The sequence below is a fragment of the Thamnophis elegans genome, chromosome 5 (assembly GCF_009769535.1).
Source record: "Thamnophis elegans isolate rThaEle1 chromosome 5, rThaEle1.pri, whole genome shotgun sequence".
Classification (NCBI taxonomy): domain Eukaryota; kingdom Metazoa; phylum Chordata; class Lepidosauria; order Squamata; family Colubridae; genus Thamnophis; species Thamnophis elegans.
This window is the reverse complement of record NC_045545.1, coordinates 11677299-11696703: the sequence shown is the minus strand read 5'-3', so window position 1 is coordinate 11696703 and position 19405 is coordinate 11677299. Positions and strand designations below refer to the sequence as shown.

General features: G+C 40.0%; 1 protein-coding gene across 1 annotated transcript in view; it reads left to right on the top strand.

Moving 5' to 3' along the window:
- The window catches only part of FRRS1 (ferric chelate reductase 1), a 37312-nt gene extending 18275 nt beyond the window's left edge, over positions 1 to 19037 (top strand). Inside the window, exons 6-16 of the mRNA XM_032219106.1 lie at positions 3705 to 3884; positions 4371 to 4472; positions 5422 to 5569; positions 8122 to 8238; positions 9172 to 9287; positions 9727 to 9813; positions 11849 to 11946; positions 12348 to 12406; positions 14341 to 14481; positions 16481 to 16542; positions 17132 to 19037. Coding sequence (XP_032074997.1) covers positions 3705 to 3884; positions 4371 to 4472; positions 5422 to 5569; positions 8122 to 8238; positions 9172 to 9287; positions 9727 to 9813; positions 11849 to 11946; positions 12348 to 12406; positions 14341 to 14481; positions 16481 to 16542; positions 17132 to 17224 — 1203 coding nt within the window. The 3' untranslated portion in view covers positions 17225 to 19037. The remainder of the gene's footprint in view (positions 1 to 3704; positions 3885 to 4370; positions 4473 to 5421; positions 5570 to 8121; positions 8239 to 9171; positions 9288 to 9726; positions 9814 to 11848; positions 11947 to 12347; positions 12407 to 14340; positions 14482 to 16480; positions 16543 to 17131) is intronic.
- Positions 19038 to 19405: the final 368 nt, after the last annotated feature.

Sequence of the window (19405 nt, the reverse complement as noted above, 5' to 3'; positions counted from 1 at the left end):
TCAACAATTGTGCTTAATAGGTACTTTCCAGCAGTGACATAATCTCATAATCATAATATTGATAAAATGATTAGGGCAATTATTTACCTCTTATACTTCTAGGTTTAGCGTTTATTTGTTAGCTATAAATTTAAAAATGCTCAGGTTTTCTTTATATTCGGTTGCTTTATTTACTTAAACATTGATATGATTGCTCATGTTATATAAAACAAACCCTTGGTGACTAACAGCCACATATATGAATAATAAAAATACAACAAAATTAAAACTCTTAAGCCCGTGATGGCAAACCTATGGCACGTGGAGCCATTTCTGAGGGCACACGAGGCGCTGCCCTGTCAGCTCCAGCGTGCATGCGCGCACTGGCCCGCTGATTTTGGCCTTGATTTTCTGCCATTTTTGCCCTCCCAGGCTCCTAGAAAGCCTCTGGAGCCTGGGGAGGATGAAAAATGAACCTACCAGGCCCACTGGAAGTCCGAAAACGGGCTGTTTCCGGCCAACAGAGGGCCTCCGGGGGGGAGGCGGGAAGGCCATTTTCGCCTTCCCCAAGCTCCAAGAAAGCTGTGGGTGCATGCGTAAGGCAGCGGAGGATGGGTGTCACACGTGTATTGGGGAATGGCGCGGGGGCATGAAATTATGGAGGTGGACACATGAGCATGCACTATAGTGCGCATGCATGCTTTTGGCACCTGAGGCGAAAAAGGTTCACCACTGCTCTAAGCTATCATCAGGGGTTCCACCACAAAACCGCATTCGACTAAAGCGCGCTCGACAAAACCGCGTAGCTGACATCATCACAGGGCGACAACAGCACGGAGATAGAAGCACACTGTAAACGCTAAACCTAAAATTAACCCCTAAACCTAAACCTAACCCCCCTAAACCTAATCCTAAACCTAACCCTAAACCTAACCCTAAACCTAACCCTAAACCTAACCCTAACCCTAAACCTAACCCTAACCCTTAACCTAACCCTAAAGCTAACCCTAAAGCTAACCCTTACCTTAAGTTGAATCGGCTTGCTTTCAAAGCGCTATTTAAAGCGCCCTTCTTTCTCCGCGCTCGCTATTGTCGCCCTGTTGATGACGTCAGCGATGCGCTTTAATCGGGCGCGCTTTAGTCGAGCGCAGTTTTGTCATGCCACGATCATCAGGCACTCTAACACTGCATCTCAAGAAGAGAAATGTTGAGTTCATTGCCTATCCTAGTTCAACACCTGAGAGAAAACCCAGGTCTTAACCTTCTGGAAGGCAGAGGTGGTAGGGACCCTCCATAATTCAAGGGCAGACTGTCCGATATATGAGGTGCCATTACAGAAAGAGCTAGATTTTTAGGTGCCACCAAATGACAACATTTAAAAGAGGGGAACTGGGGCACAACCATCCTTGCCCAATATGGGAGGGATGGTTAGATGTCATTGAGAAGAGGAGATGCCTTAAATAACACAGTCTGTACCATGCAGGGCTTTAAAGATGAAAACTATTATTTTATATTGTACCCCCAAATAAACTGGAAGCCAGTGCAGCTCTCACACAGCAGAGGTGTAATATGGGCAAAATATATAGAGAGCATTCAGAACTTGACACACTGCTGCACACCCGACCAGTTGAAGTCTTCAACCATATGTCCATATAGTGTAGTTCAAATGTCATGGTTTAAATGGGAAGTGATTATGGTGTGGGTTATCATGAGCACATTTCCAAGATATTGACTCTATCTATCCGAGGTGGCGCAGTGGTTAGGGTGCAGCACTGCAGGCCACTTCAGCTGACTGTTATCTGCAGTTCAGAGGTTCTAATCTCACCGGCTCAAGGTTGACTCAGCCTTCCATCCTTCTGAGGTGGGTGAAATGAGGACTCAGACTGTGGGGGCAATAAGCTGACTCTGTAAACCGCTTAGAGAGGGCTGAAAGCCCTATGAAGCGGTATATAAGTCTAACTGCTATTGCTATTGCTATTGCTATTGCTATTGCTATCTTATCTATCTATCTATCTATCTATCTATCTATCTATCTATCTATCTATCTATCTATCTATCTCCATCCATCCATCCATCCATCCATCCATCCAGTGGTGGGTTCCGGATCCCCTTGCAACCGGTACGGTTGCAACGGGGACCAGCATCCTCCACATGAATGTGCACACACACGCAGTACGTGTGGGCGTCTAACCTTCCAGCGACGCCTCTGGGATGCTCCAGCTGCTCGGCGGAGCATCACGCAGGTGCTGTACATGCCGTGTGCAGAAGCCCTGAAGAGTTTAAAGACAGGTAAGGAGCTCGGGCAAGTGGTGGGCCCTCCTGAGCCCCATACTGGAACGGTAACTGGTGCTCCGGGCAGGCACCGGTACACCTGTACAGTGGCGTACCGCCTGCAACCCACCACTGTATCTATCTATCTATCTATCTATCTATCTATCTATCTATCTATCTATCTATCATCTATCTATCTATCTATCTATCTATCTATCATCTATCTATCTATCTATCTATCTATCTTATCTATCTTATCTATTTTATGTATCTATCTAAATTTATATGGCAAGACAACTGTCATGGCTGTCTAAATAAAATGGTGTTGTTTTTGAAAAAAAATTCCTTTAGGTTTTTTGAAGAATGAACAAAAGTTTGCCCTCTTTTAAAAAAATAGGCCCCAGTGCATTTTTAACCTGCACAGAGTTAGTAATTACTAGAGCTCTTTGCATTGATTTAAAAAGCCTTTAATTGTTGTACAGAATGAATATCTATATCTGTATTGTACAATTAAGTGTCTGACTAGGATAGGACAGTAATTGTAGTGTGCATCCCAAATTATAGACTTCTGTTGCTGTGATGTCAAGTATCTGGCTTAAACAGAATTGTGGATTTGAGGTTAGAGTATAATAATTGCCAGAAAAACGAACTCTTTAAAAATGCTTTAGTATGAAAAGAAATTAACCGAAACAGCAAAACAAAACTGATTATAAAAAGATACATTCAGTTTTTATTTTTCAAAATATAATTTTATATTATCATTTTTGAAAAGAAAGATTAAAAACTAATACAAATGAATATAAAATACGGGAGGAAAAAAAAAAAGCTAAAAGTGCAAGAAAAGAAAAAAGAAAAATAGAAGATAAAAATATATATAAAGTAATACTTTGCAATTTCCAAGTACAGTACTAATATATTATAATACATCAATATAATCTTGAAATTCTTATTTTTCTTTCTTTGAAAGAGAATTTTATATTGTAATCTTACAATTTTTAAAATGTATAATCCTAAATTAGTCTTAATTATACAGTCTATAATTTGGGATGCAAATTATAGATGCAAAGGGTTAGGGTTAGCGTTACGTTTAGGGTTAGGTTTAGGTTTAGGTTTAAGTTTAGTTTTACAGCGCGCTTCTGTCACCGCGCTGTTGTCGGCGCGATTCAGCGCGCATTCGTTGGAGCGCTTTAGAACACGCGGTTTTGTCACCGCAGTTTAGTCGGGCGCGGTTTTGTCATTCGCCCTTTTGTCGGTGAACCAGGCATTTGTGTTTGCCTGCTATTTGTCATCTATAAAATGGTTCTTGTGCCAAGAGTCACGAAGGTATTTTGGGGCACAATTTTTAATCAGTAAACTGTGGTATCTTATAAGTGAGTTACTGATGCTCTGGAAATGCCCCATTTCTCAAGCAGTGGTTATGTGGAGTAATACAACCTTGCTTTTTGCCTCCTTAGTTCAATTCTTCAGATTGCGGAGATCACAAGTTCTGTGTGAGAAATCCAACACGTTGTGACCCTAAAGCCAACAATTGCTTCTTTCTCTCCTTCAAGCAAGATAATGACTCAGTATGGTTTGAAATGAGTGGTCCCAGTGAAGGCTATATTGCCTTTGCCTTATCTCATGATCAATGGATGGTTAGTATGACACCTGGAAAAATGGCAGCACCCTTTGAAGCCACTCCTATGGTCGTTTATTATGGTTTTAACTTGGGTAATTTCTATAGTGTACATGAGCACTGAGGTGGGTTCATCAAAATCTTTCCTTATATGAATTTGTTTATTAAACTGCCCATGATATGTAATGTTTTTCTGACGTAGCTTGTAGCAGGGATAGTAAAAAGAAAAAAAGATTAGCCCAGCCTTCTAGCTGCATTCTGTCTAACTTAAATAAGCACATTAAAAGTGGTCAAAATCTTGTACAATCATGAAATCTCAGATTCTAGCATTCTTATTGGAAATCTTGCAGTGAGATTTTGACATTTGAAAATATGGGGGAGAGAGAATTCCAAGGCAATTATGGGAACTCCATTTAGTTATTAACCTACTCTAAATTTGAATATGGGTCGTGTAGACTTGCGAAGTAAAGTGGAAAAAGAGTTTAATGATCTCTTGTTATTCCAGGGTGGTGGTGATGATGCATATTTTTGCATTAGTGAAGTTTATTCTGTTAACATGAGGACAGCTGCCCTGGTTGGGCGATCTTATCCAGAATTTAACTCGAAGGTACTGTAATTTCATGTTATTACAGGGTTGAACTCTGAATGCTCTTGTTACAAAATACCTTGCACAATACAAACAGACAGGTCAAGATAAGTAACAAAATCCACGGAGACCTTTGATTTTGTCCCATTTTGTCATACAGAATCCGGACTGCTGTATGAAATCCTTTTATGTGATGGAAAACAACTGCAAAAGTTAAAAGAAGCTGTTTAAAGGGGTTGCACTTTAGGGAACTTTATCCTGTTTCTGGCTCTCCTCTGCAGAGTTATTTTTATGCATTTTGAACAGTACTATATAACGGAGAATTCTAAACTTAAATGTGTCTGTATACAGTTGTTCTATGTAATTATTATGTTGCTGAACAAAGCAATATATATGGCCTTTCTTCAACTGTTTCTACAGAATGTAGATAGGGTTGTTGTTATTCTATGCACAGATTAGTATGTCTCAGGGAAAAAATTACATGCACTATCAACATTTTAGGTTCCTAGTTGAATCAAGGTGTTTGCGTTCAACTGTCTTCATTTTTGCAACAATAAATATTAGAGAAACCATTGCCTCATTCCTGACAAGTTCAGCATATACCTGTTTTTACTGGTAATGTAGAAAACCAGTAAAGATGCTACATGATAACCAAGTTAATTGGAATGTAATTTGAGGTTTCAAGGGTCCTTTGAATGATTCAATATCGGGCTTTATTTGAAGGATTCAGTTTTTGTTTAATTATGTGACAGACATTTGAGAAGGTCACTAAACTTATAATGGGAAGCAGCCATGACTAGTCTTGCTAAATATTTCTTATCTGCTTCGTAAAATTCAGCTAATTAAACATGTTTGGGTTTGGTATGTTCCTTCTTTAATAAGTACCTGATAAGCTTTTGACAGAAGCAGTCACAATATAAGTGATGTTTTATCTTTTGAGATAGTTAAATCTACATTGCTTGTTTCTTAGAATGCTTTGGAGAATATAACTTGGAAACTGGCTGATGGCCTTATCCAGTGTGCTTTCAGAAGAAAAATTCACCTCCCAGCTTCTACAGGAAGATATAATCTGGATGCAAACTATTACATATTTCTGGCTGATGGTGAAATCAGTACAGGTAAAAAGTTTATGACTGTAGGGGAAGAAAAATCTGCCTGAACATTAAATTAAGTTTCACACCAGGCATATTTTTTCATGCTGAATTCCAAGCATTACTTGGTCTTCACCTGTTGGGTTGGAGAAGGAAAAAATAATTTTGGATTCATGATTAATCTTAATGGGATTGTGGAAGAGCCTTAATAATAGGTACAGATATGGCAGATTCACAATATGAATAACAATGGAAATTTCATAGATGTAGACTTCATGCTACATTTTTAAGAAAGGCCCAAGCAATTTAATCTGCATTGCTGCTTTCCAGCAGTGGGGAATGACTCTCATCATTCCCAAACAGCATTTTTATTATGCTGGCAAATTAAACAGAGAGTTGTAAATTAACACATTTGGAAAGTAAATCTTAGCCATAAGGGAGATTCTGATGTCACGATTATATTTATGTATTACTTCAATTCATATAGCCATTCATTTCAAACAGAATACTCTGGGTGGCTCAGAGCAGTTAAAAGCAATATAAAAAAAACCCAAACAATACAAAAACCCCACCCTTTAAGTGGTAAGAACAATTAACACATTTGGAAAGTAAATCTTAGCCATAAGGGAGATTCTGATGTCACGATTATATTTATGTATTACTTCAATTCATATAGCCATTCATTTCAAACAGAATACTCTGGGTGGCTCAGAGCAGTTAAAAGCAATATAAAAAAACCCAAACAATACAAAAACCCCACCCTTTAAGTGGTAAGAACAATTAACACATTTGGAAAGTAAATCTTAGCTATAAGGGACATTATGATGTCACGATTATATTTATGTATTACTTCAATTCATATAGCCATTCATTTCAAACAGAATACTCTGGGTGGCTCAGAGCAGTTAAAAGCAATATAAAAAAACCCCAAACAATACAAAAAACCCACCCCATAAGTGGTAAGAACAATATAAACACCATATAATAACACAGTGCATAGTCACATCACACCAAAATCCATCAACAATAATCAACATAGCCACTGTATGGGCACTATCCATACTCAGTTCCCCACAACGATAGCAAAATCAAGTTTCTAAGGTCCTATCAGTGGTGGGATTCAGCCAGTTCGCACCTATTCGGGAGAACCGGCTGTTAACTTTCTAAGCAGTTGGGAGAACCGGTGGTTGGAAAAAAATCTCCGTTTGTTTTTTTTCCACTTTTCAGGGCTAATTCTGTTGGGAAGGCAGGAAGGAAACATTCTGGTGTTGTTTCTCACCTCATCTTCATTGTCCTGCTTGCAGAAACTGCCTCTCCAGTTAACCCTTATTCCATTGTAACAGCTAAAGCGCCCATCGATGTGAGTGACGTTGAGTTGGCCATGCCAACCCACTCTCTTGACTACTGGGCCACGCCTACCCAGCTGGTCATTAGGGCAGAGAACTGGTTGTTAAATTATTTGAATTCCACCACTGGGTCCTATGCATTGCCAGTAGGATCAGGGGTAATGTAGGGAGATAATGTTCCAAAGGATGGAACACAACAGAAAAGATCTTTTCCTGGGCCCCACCAGATGACCTCCCTAGTAGGTGCAACATAAAGGTAAAGGTTCCCCTTGCACATATGTGCTAGTTGTTCCTGACTCTAGGGGGCGGTGCTCATCTCCGCTTCAAAGCCAAAGAGTCAACACTGTCCAAAGATTTCTCCATGGTCATGCTGAAAGCACACTGATCGCTGTTACCTTCCCACCAAAGGTGGTTCCTATTTTTTCTACTTGCATTTTTACATGCTTTCGAACTGCTAGGTTGGCAGAAGCTGGGACAAGTAACGGGAACGCATTCCATTACGCAGCGCTAGGGATTCGAACCGCCAAACTGCCAACCTTTTTGATTGACAAGCTCAGCATCTTAGCCACTGAGCCACCGCGTCCCTTTATTAGATGTAGATAAAGCATACCTTTATTAGATGTAGACGGGTACTGTATAGTCAGAGAGAGGTGGTCCTTCAAGTAACCCTGCACTATAAAGGGCCATCACCAGCACCTTGAATTGAATCCAGAAACAAATCAGTAACCAATGCAACTTGCAGAGTAGAAGTGTAGCTTGTGGTGAATGAGGAGTGCACAATAACCACTCACATAGCTGCATTCTGCACTAGCTGAAGTTTCCAATACTTTTCAAGGGCAGCCTCCTGTAGAGTGCATTGAGTTGTCCACATGGGGTGTGTGATTGTGTGTGAGGGATTGAGACAGGACCACCTAAATTCATAGCACCACCTAAATGGCTCACAGCAGAGATAAACAGCATACTGATGATTATGATATTATTACATATTGTTAATTTATCCATGGCAAAGGATCAATATTATATCGACACATGGAATGCACTGAAATGCTAATTTTCACCTAGAAGCATTTGAGGGGTTGACTTTGAGTAGCAAATTGGAACTGCGTAGACAAACCAGTCTCTGAAGCAAACAAAATCTATGTTCTGAAGTCTTCACCCATGGAGATAATGTTATTTACTCTTCCTTTGCTGGTAGTGCATAATCTATTATTCCCCCCCCCCCCCCCGATACAGAAGGTGAAATCTACAAACACCAACAACAGCCTCTGATCACAAATGGAAAATACAACATTCTCGGTCCATTAAAAGATATTGGAGGATCCCGCTCTCCATTCCTGATCAAAATGCATGGCAAGTTTAATTTTTATAAATTTGTGAAACACTATAATAGCAATAGTAAGAGACTTATATACTGCTTCACAGTGCTTTTACAGCCCTCTCTAAGTGGTTTACAGACTCAGCATATCTTCCCCAACAATCTGGCTCCCCATTTTACCCATCTTGGTAGGATGGAAAGCTGAGTCAACCTTGAGCCTGGTGAGAATCGAACTGCTCACAAGATTTGATTATTTTATGTTGTCTTCAGTTCCAAAGTAAGGTGTTTCTAAGATATTTCCAAAGAAATATCTTTTTGGCCATTTGGACATCTTGTGGGTATTCAAATTCTGCCAACAAAATACGGTGCAAAGATTAGCTTGCAATAGAATAAATAAGGGCAGAAGGCAGCTAAAATAGCTTGAGTACAGTCTTTTGCTCTTCTCTGTCTGAAATAAAATGGAAGCTTACTTTTAAGATCGAGGGTGTCAGGCCTGCATTTATATTCCTTTTAGAATTTTGGCCTGCCACACTTTCTCTTATTTCATTATGCTGTTTCTTTAGTATAGTTGATGGGAGGGGGGAATAGACAGGAGTGAGATTGTGGAATGTATTGTTATCATTCTTTACTAGAAGCCAAGGTCATCCTTTCTCTCCGTACCTTCACACCTGACTGGAAGCAGCTGGGTGTGGATGCCAGCGTGGAAGAAGAAGATTGAACCATGTGATGGATTGTGGGTGTGGGGACAAGATCATGAACCTTTAACTAGGTGGAATTCTGATGCCATTTCCAGTATTGGGATTAACACAGATGTGCCTAAGATGTCTGCTTTATTAAATTGGAACCTTAAGGATTGTTTTGCCTTGGACTCTGATTTAATTCTACATGATACTAGGAACGCTGACATTGGGCTTCTTAGCTCTGAACTCAAGTCATTAGTAAGTGTCTGGTATTTTTTTCCCTTTCAGGTGCCCTAATGTTTGTTGGATGGATAACCGCAGTTAGCATAGGGGTGATTGTTGCCCGGTTTTTCAAGTCTGTCTGGCCTCATACTCTACTGTTTGGAGAAGAGATTTGGTTTCAGGTGGGGAAAAAATGAATTGTGGAGTGTCTTTTTGGTGTATACAAAATATGTTTAGCAAAGTTTTTCTCTTATTTTTATTCATTTATCCATGCAATTTCTAAGCTGCTTATCTCAGCCAAATGATTCTGGTGACTTCACAATTCTAAAACTATAAAACAGTTAAAGCAATTAAAAACAATAAAACCTCCAAAAATAAATGCATTCAGCTGCTGAGATAGAGAACCAACTAAAAGTAAATTTAGGAAATTAATACACTCCAAGGCCCAGGCCTGAGTACAACTTTTTAAAGCCTTACAAAAGGCCTTACACCAGAGTTTACTTGTTGTTCTATTCTTAACTGATGAATTTTCTGCCAAACCTTCTTGGTAAACGAGTATGTGTAACAGGCTGCTCTTTAGCATCTCTTAATGTTAATGTTTTTGAATATAACTTTTTCTAGATCCATCGTTCCTTGATGATGATAACAGTATTGGTCACAAGCATATCTTTTGTTCTTCCTTTTATATATCGAGGAGGCTGGAATAAAGTAAGTGATGAGATTAATATAGATTTAACTGCTTAAAAATCTAACAATCATTTAAATCTTATTTCAAGGGCTTGGTATTCTGTCCTCATCCCATTTAAATACAAGACAATATTCCATAATGACATCTTTTTCTCTGAGTGTATACAATATGTGAGTGAGCAAAATTCAATTATGTGCCAAAGAATTTGACTACATGAAGGTATATGGCAATATAAGTACTTTGTAGGCTTTAATGTTCACTTGCAACTTGCTTCAGAGGACCATCATCTTTTACAAAAGCAAGAAAAATGTATTTATGACTAGGATGCTGTTATGATAGTTGTTAGGTAAGCTCCCCGTTAGGCGAACGAGTGCATACAGAGAAGCGTAGTGAGAATGGTGGAGTAGAATGCATAAACCAGCATACGGGGACACTGAATTGTAAAAACAGATAGTATTTTACTTCTGTGGAAATAGAGGTATGCAGAGTCCAATTCATACACGGTTAAGCCAGTCAGTCATCAATGTTCTCAGTTAAGGGGTGATCCATCAAACACAGTCCAGTATCATATAATCAGTTCAGCACACAAAGTCGCTAACAGTAGCAAAACTCACAGTAATTCACGCTGAGCAATACACATCTACAACTAGTATCCAACGCTTCGCATCTAACAGAGAGCTAACAGTCATTCTGGCTCCATCTTATGGCCGCTTGAGGAAACAGCAACCAATCACATTTACAGCAGTACTTAAAGGTACAGCACTACCATCATGGTTTATATATTGTCAGCCCAACTGTTAGACTACGTTCGTAACAATAGTACTTTGAGAATTAACTCAGAATAGCACTAATGTAGTTAAGGTTAGAGAATGAAACTGGAAAAATATCTGAATTTTATAGCTCTGGCAAAACAAAAATATCTTTTACAATTGCATGTTGTATAGGGAAGCAGATATGTATTACCCAAGTAGAATTAGTGTCATGAAATCAAGCTGATACACAATCTATCCTAGGAGATTAAATATACACCAGCCTTGTGGTGTTTCAAGGACTGTAGACTCTTGAAACGTTTCCACGTTTCTCCAGAGTTCACTGTCAAGGATTTGTTTGTAATGTTATCTTTTGTGCTTTATTTTTTTATGATATTATACAGAAAAACTAACTCCCAATTTCTTTTTAATTCAAAGGTTTTATTTCTTTTAAAACACAAATATTTCATCATTCATCAATCATTAAAACATCGAAGTACAATTTTTTTGTATGCCCCTCCCTCCCTCCACCCCCAACCCCCCCCTCCTTCCCCCCCCGACTTCCCAGAACCCGTACACGGTATGGATTTTTAACAAACACAGTCTAAAATCTATTGAGAAAAAAGAAATAAAGAAATTAATGACATTCTACATTGACCTTAGCTTCTTCTTGCTGAACTAACTTTAAACAATTTAAATCATTTCTGATCTTAAGCATAGGCTAACTGGAATTTCTTGGTCCCTAACCCTAACCCTAACCCTAACTCCCAATTTCAAAAGAGATTTTATTACAAACCTTATCCCTTGGATTCTATACGTGGGAAATTGTCCTTTATAAATTAGCCCATCCAAAGTTTAGTGGTGTGATGTGTGTGTTGTAAAAGAAGAAAATGATTGCCAAGTTTGGAACATCCTTGGGATCCCGATGGTCCCTACCTTCTTGATCTTCTCTAAATCTCTGAAGATCATGAGTTGTTTTGGGGTTTGTTTGGGGTTTATGTTGGTTTTATGTTTTTTTAGGTTTTTTAAAAATTATTTCTAAGCTCTCCAGGGTTATGCTTTGTAACATATAGGACAGCTATATACAGTAAATCTTTTAAAGCAGTGTTTCTCAACCTTGGCAACTTGACGATGTCTGGACTTCAACTCCCAGAATTCCCCAGCCAGCAATGCTGGCTGGGGAATTCTGGGAGTTGAAGTCCAGACATCGTCAAGTTGCCAAGGTTGAGAAACACTGCTTTAAAGAAACAAAATACGTAAAAAGCCTAATTATAACTAACATTATTTTTTTTTTAAAAAAATGTAGCAAGCAGGTTTTCACTCCTATTTTGGCTCCACTGTGATGGCTCTGGCACTTTTTCAGCCTCTTATGGCAGCGTTCAGACCCCCCCAACAAGCACCAAGGTATTCTGATTTTGTACTATACTCTTAATGGCTCAAATGTTTCTTAACAAAATTGTTAGTCGGTTATTGGAAGATTTAAGTGATCATTTAACTTAGTATCCTTTAGATGCCAAACTGTGCCTTCTAGAATTATCAGCCAAATATTGATATTGGCCAGTTTGGACCTGCAGGTCGGGAAATATAGGAACTTCATTTAACACATGTGGAAGTACCTTATTCTCTGTCTTTTATCTTAGGAAATTAGCCCTTGCAAACCTCCAAAGATCTTCTGCAGACTCTAATTTTCCTAGCTTGTATAAATGTTTAAATGAAAAATGCATAATACATTTGCGCTCTCCTTTTCTTTCTCCTTCCCTTCCCTTGAAACGAGAAATGATTTCTTCTTTCCTTTCTGGGGACAGAAGGCAGATTTTCAGCTGGTTACACTGGAGCGCTGGCACAACTGCTAGAATATTAGCCGGTGAGTTTCTTGTCTTAACTCTTCAATGTATAGCTGCATGTCACCTAAGACAGTGGTTCCCAAACTTGGCAACTTTAAGACTTGTGGACTTCAACTCCCAGAATTCTCCAGACAGCAGAGCAGAGCTGGCTGGAGAATTCTGGGAGTTGAAGTCCACAAGTCTTAAAGTTGCCAAGTTTGGGAACCACTGCCTTAAGAGGAAAAAACCACTTTTCTGCTCTCTGCTGACTGCTTGAAATTCCTCTAATGCAGCCTTTTGCTTTCCAGATGTGGAAAGACTACTCTCTGACTACTCTCCATTCCGTATAATCTCAGAATTCAGAGAGTTGCCTTCAACATATCTAGCAGGCACCAGTTTGCAAAATGCTATTGTGGCATGAAATGGATATACGGTCATAACGGCGAACCTATCGCACGTGTGCCAGAGGTGGCACACAGAGTCTTCTCTGTGGGCACATGCACTGGCCAGTTGCTCTCTTCCAGATTCTGGCACAGGCATACGCACCAGTCAGCTGGTCCGGTGTGCATGCGTACTGGATAGCTACTCTCTTCTGGGTTCCGGCCAGCTGGTCTTTGTGCGAAGACCAGCTGGCTGGTGCGCATGCGTATGCCAGAACCCAGAAAAGCAGTTCGCCACTGTGCGCATGCGCACCAGCCAGCTGCTCTTTTCTGGGTTCCGGTGCTCCAGCGGACCAGCCGATGTCGAAAAGGTTAACCATCACTGATATATGGGATTTTCACTCTTCTGGTTGTAATCCAACTACATCTGTAAAAGTATAGTATAAAATTTGTAAATTTAATGAATTTATATGCCGCCGAATCCCGAAGGACTCCGGGCGGCTTACAAAATACAGGACTAAAAAGATAAATAGTTAAAAATAAAGAAAGAGAAAGAACAGATTTAAAAAGCAACACATCATACACTCAATCTAAGTGGGGCTGGACCTCATTTGTGAGGTTAACAGCCCCAGGCCTGCCAGAATAGCCAGGTTTTTGTGGCCTTTCGGAAGGCCGAGAGAGTGGGAAGGGTCCGGATCTCGGGATAGATCGTTCCACAGGACCGGAGCAGCTACAGAGAAGGCCCTCCCCCGAGGAGGCACCAGCCGGCATTCTCCAGTCGACGGCACCCGGAGAAGGCCCATCCTGTGAGATCTTATCGGCCGTTGGGAGGTATGTGGCCGGAGTCGGTCTCGCAGATATCCGGGTCCTAGGCCATGTAGGGCTTTAAAGGTGATAACCAGCACCTTGAAGCGCGTTCGGAGACCGATAGGGAGCCAGTGCAGCTCGCGAGGATAGGTGTGACATGGGTGTATCTAGGTACACCCGATATCGCTCGCGCGGCTGCATTCTGGACCAATTGTAGTCTCTGAACACTTTTCAGGAGCAGCCCCATGTACAGTAGTGCATTTCAATTGTTTAAAGCATAGGAAAAAATACAGCCTGCAAAATACAGCTGCCAGGCATAATCTTCATTTACAGCAATGCTTCTGGGCCTCACATATACTTTAAAGATATTGTTAGAAAATAAAAAACAGCAGAGGACTGGAACTCTGTGTCTGAGCAGAAATTGGGGTTCAGCTCAAATGAATAAATCAGCTCAAGTGCCTCAAACAAAAAGAGAAGCCAGAGAAGACGCAGAGTATCCTGGTCAACGTGATGGTGGGAACACGTTTGTGAGAATGCCCACAAAGGCTCCCGAGCTTTTATGTGGGGCTGGTGGTAAAAAATGTTGGGGGTTCTCTTGATTTTAATGGCTCTGCAGCACAGCCTATTGAAGTGGAGAGGATGTAAAGTTCCCACAGGAAACAAGCAATTATGCCCCAAATACTCCATGACTCCCTCTCTACAAAAGATTTGAACGAATGTTTTGCTGCACAGTATTTTTTGAACGCCTCAAACAAAGAGAGTCTAAATTTGGTCTTGTTCTTAACTAGTGGTAACAATGTTCCTGGGAATGGACTTGCCAGCTCTCAACCTTCCTCCTTGGGATACGTACGCAATGATTGGATTTGTAGCTTGGCATGTTGGAATTGATGTGCTTCTGGAGTTACATGGCTACTGCCTCATCCGCAAAGGTTTGCACGGAGAATAATCAAGTTGCAAAAAAAACCCACACTTTTTCGGTGGGGTTTTTACTTTTTTGTTTCGGCAGGGCGGGAGTGGCTTTCTGGAAGATCTTGGATTTTGCTGTTCATGATTACTTCGTACACTTTTTCCCCGTGACACATTCCTATACAAGTCACAGAAATAATAGAGCCGAGGTGGCGCAGTGGTTAGAGTGCAGTACTGCAGGCCACTTCAGCTGACTGCTATCTGCAGTTCGGCGGTTCAAATCTCACCGGCTCAAGGTTGACTCAGCCTTCCATCCTTCCAAGGTGGGTGAAATGAGGACCCAGACTGTGGGGGCGATATATGCTGACTCTGTAAACCGCTTAGAGAGGGCTGAAAGCCCTATGAAGCGGTATATAAGTCTAACTGCTATTGCTATTGCTATAATAGGCAGCTCAATATTTTAATCATTGAGCTCAGTTGCCTTGTAACACCAAGACTTACACTTACTGTTTCTTAAAGTACTGAATTGTTAATTTTAGCAAGGTGAAGTTTTGCTGCGCATATGAACAAAAAATATGTTCTTAATTACAAACTTGCAATGCCGCAAAACACAATAATCATGATATAAAAGCTAGGGGAGGGAATCCCGCCTCTTTGTCCTATTGCTGTTCAGATAGACCTAGAGAATGTCATTGTTTGGCTTCGGTAAAAAGAGAAAAATAGCATTTTGGAATCCAAATAGTATTTTCAGGTGAGGAGGTGAAAGAGAAATACCAATTCAACCCCGCCTGCTAGAAAACTATAATGCTGGGTCATTTCGACAGTTAGTACAGAAAATAGCACTGTGCTGATATTCAAAGAATGGCATATAAAATGGCTGCATTGACATGCTAAGAAAAGGCAGGTTTTAAGTTGCAGTTAAGTGCACGTATTCTTTCTCCTATAGCCACACTTAATAACAATAATTATATATCTGTGTGTATACATATATACATATAGAGACTTATATATGAGGCACTATGCCAGTTTTTCAGATGAATGCATCCATAGCCATTATGGCCAGTGTTTTATTTTTGCAATGCAACAAATGTCAGGAAGGATTTTTCCTCCCAAATACCTTATGTGTATTTTGAAGGGGCAGTTATTGCAAATTGGAACAAAGAAAAAGAGCTATATAGAAGAAGAAAAAAGCAGAATTGTAGATAAAGATAAATTGTAGATAAATTTATTTATAGGCCGCCCTTTTCCCTGAGGGGACTCAGGGCGGCTTACAACGTATAGGGAGGGGAGTACACACAATGACATATGAAGACAGTACATAATTAAAAATAGAAGCAACATTCATTCATCATTCGGGAGGGGACGGATCCCAATCTTTAACCCCAGGCCTGACGGGATAGCCAGATCTTGAGGGCTGTGCGGAAGGTCTGAAGGGTGGTGAGGGTACGAATCTCCACGGGGAGATCGTTCCAAAGGGTCGGAGCTACCACCGAGAAGGCTCTCCTCCGCGTAGTTGCCAGTCGACACTGACTGGCGGATGGAATTCGGAGGAGGCCTAATCTGTGTGATCTAATAGGTCGTAAGGAGGTAATTGGCAGGAGGCAGTCTCTCAAGTACCCAGAATTGTAATTATATTTGTCTCTAAAGGCCTGGGTTCAATCTCATGGGTGCCATCTAATGTGAAACTTAAAATGCAATACAAGAGGGGGAAAAAACCAATCTCTCCTTCTCTATAAAAACATAATTTCAAACATATCCTATTAAATAGATCTTTATTGTACTGTGATGGATGGGTGGATTTATTACAGTGAACCTAAGATGTTGTACTGTTTGTAGGTACAATATTATCTTTTTGGATAAAACATTTCTTTTATTTTGTCTGGGGAAGTCCGAGAGTTGAACTCCATGTATCTTAAAAGTTCCCAAGGTTGAGAAACACTGATTTAAGGTGATACTATCCATGTGAGTGAAAGAAAGAATGCTTTCCTGCAGAATAGCTTTAATTATCCTTCTCTTTTACAGTTGAGGTCTTGGAAGATGACAGGGTACAAATATTGCAATCCATATCTTCTGCAGAAGCCCAGGTAAGCCCTTTGTCAGGTAGTGGAGAGAATGGAAAAACACCTTCTAAATTCTATACTATTTTAAGACAATAGGGTTAGAGCAGTGTTTCTCAACCTTGGCAACTTGAAGATGTCCAGACTTCAACTCCCAGAATTCCCCAGCCAGCTTGGGAATTCTGGGAGTTGAAGTCTGGACATCTTCAAGTTGCCAAGGTTGAGAAACACTGGATTAGAGCATATGAATATATGGCTGGCTGGGGAATTCTGGGAGTTGAAGTCTGGACATCTTCAAGTTGCCAAGGTTGAGAAACACTGGATTAGAGCATATGAATATATTTTTTTCTCCTTAGGAAAGGGGATCCTCTGGGAGGTTATGACTAGGCTAGTATTTTTCATTTTCAGATGATTTTTCATTAACAGATAATTCTGTTAATTTTATCATATCCTTGAAATGCTAGTATTGTTTTTCCACAGGTTAATTTTCTAATACTATCTCTTTCCTTTCTACCGCTGCCATCAAGAATAATTATAGACATGCCTTTTTCTGATGTGGTTTAATCATTTCATAAATTAGTAAACAATTTTTCTTTTCCCCTTTTTCTTCCCCCAGGGCCATACATTTAAAAAAACAATGCTGTTTATCTACATTTGTGGCAACATAGCATTCCTTGTCACCTTCATAACAGCAGTTGTGCAAGTATGATTCCACAAAAGCCTTGACTATTCTATAGTTTGTCATTACAGTTCAAAATAACTTCTTACTGGATTTTATAACTGTCAACGGAACTTATCTTCCATTCAAGATGTGAGAACAACTCTTCACCACACAACCATTGAAGAGCAAACTTTGTTGGTCTTGATAAGAATCTGTCTTGGGCTTCTTCCTGAGTTAACTACTTGCTTTAATGTTGTATATTTATATTCTGTAGCTTTACCTGTTACCTGAAAACTAGGAGAGCATCTTATTTTGAGCCAATGGACCATTGTTAGTTCATTTACTCATCTGAAGATATTTCATCAAGTTCCAGGACGTACCTGTCAGATGTGGCTGATATTTCACACACAGTAGTTTTTCTTGTGGTAAAACCTGGTCTTTGGTGACCATGTGGTCCACAGCATATCAAAATTGGAAGATGATAAGAGTATAATGATGAAAGATCCACCTCTTTTGAACATGAGCACATATATACAAAACATAATTGCATTGCAATTGCAATGATTGTTCAGTCCCACCCCAAAGATGCTGCTGCATGTGCCTCATGTTTCATACATGTTGTCTTCCCTCTCACACACACACAATCACTATTTTAGTATTGTGAAGCTCATCTCCAAGTACATTTTTTTACAAGAAGCTCTTTCTGGATTTTTTTTTTTTTGAATTCAAGATATTTGTATGAGAATACGCTTTTGAAGTATTTATTACAGATTTTTACAGATTGAGATGTGCAATGACACTTGTTATTCCAAGAGTGATGACAATTGTTTGAATGTTGTGGTTTCTTGTCACTTCTAAACACTTGAATATATTTGTAGACTACCTCTTTCTCTTGAAAGTAACTAGGCACTATATAGATTGTCCTCTTTAGCATGTATTTAATAAATGATGGCTAATATATTGTTGCTAAAGTTAGGATGATCTCTAATTGTATTCATCCATTGGTGTCCCCCTTTGTTACAGACCCCCATGTGTGTTCTACAGGGTTAAAAAAAACTTCTGGAGAAGTCAAAAATATGTAGGTGATGCTGCTGGGTTTGGAAAAGCTGGGAATTAGATGGCGCTGCGTATGGAAATAGGCTAAAAATGTTAAGTGTAAAATTCCAGTCCACATTGTTAAATGGCAATGTAAGTCAGACTTTAGGATTCCGATCCTAAAAGAAACAGCTCAGTCTCTTTGACGTCAGACTCTTTCCATTACTTATTATGCTCCATAAATATGATGTCCATGACCAGAAACGCTGTAGTTTTATAGACGTTATGTTGCATACCAGTGGTTTAGTATTTTTAATTTTATGAAATTCTTGTCCCAATTTTTGAAGGGAATTTCTTTATAACTTGTAAGCAAGTGTTTAACCAAATACATAGCTGCTAGTCGTATTACTATCCTTCACTGCAAATGTATTTGCCATTAAAGAGTTTGTTCACCTGTTAAGTACGGAGTGTTGTGTCTTCACAAATTTCCATGACTTAGTATTTATGTAGCGTAATTTTGCTAGGGATTTTTCTCTAGGCAGCAACTGTATCCAATCACCTATGAATCAGTGACTGAAAACTTAATAAAGATAACATTGAAATAATACTGAATCTGTGAGAATTGTGATGTTTAGAAATGGGAAGAAAAGCTTGCTAATTCTGTGTCCCTTCTGTGTCCATTCTAGTTATTTTGAAATACTGCTGGTTCCAACCTTGCTTTTAGATCAGAAAATATTAGGAAGGTGGCCACAGCATGGTCTCCGAATGCGCTTCAAGGTGCTGGTTATTACCTTTAAAGCCCTACATGGCTTGGGACCTGGATATCTGCAGGACCGCCTCCTGCCACATACCTCCCAACGACCCATGAAGATCTCACAGGCTGGGCCTCCTTCGGGTATCGTCTACCGGGCAATGCCGGTTGGCGACTACTCGGGGGAGGTCTTTCTCTGTAGCTGCCCCGCCCCTGTGGAATGATCTACCCGCAGAGATCCGGACCCTTCCCATCTCTCGGCCTTCCGGAAAGCCACTAAAACCTGGCTGTTCCGGCAGGCCTGGGGCTGCTGACCCCAAAATACGGTCCAGCCCCATTTAGAACGGAGTGTATGGTGTGCTGTTTTTAAATCTATCTTTTTTCCCCCCTGTATTTTATTTTTGATTTATTCTGTGCTGTAAGCCGCCCGGAGTCCTACGGGA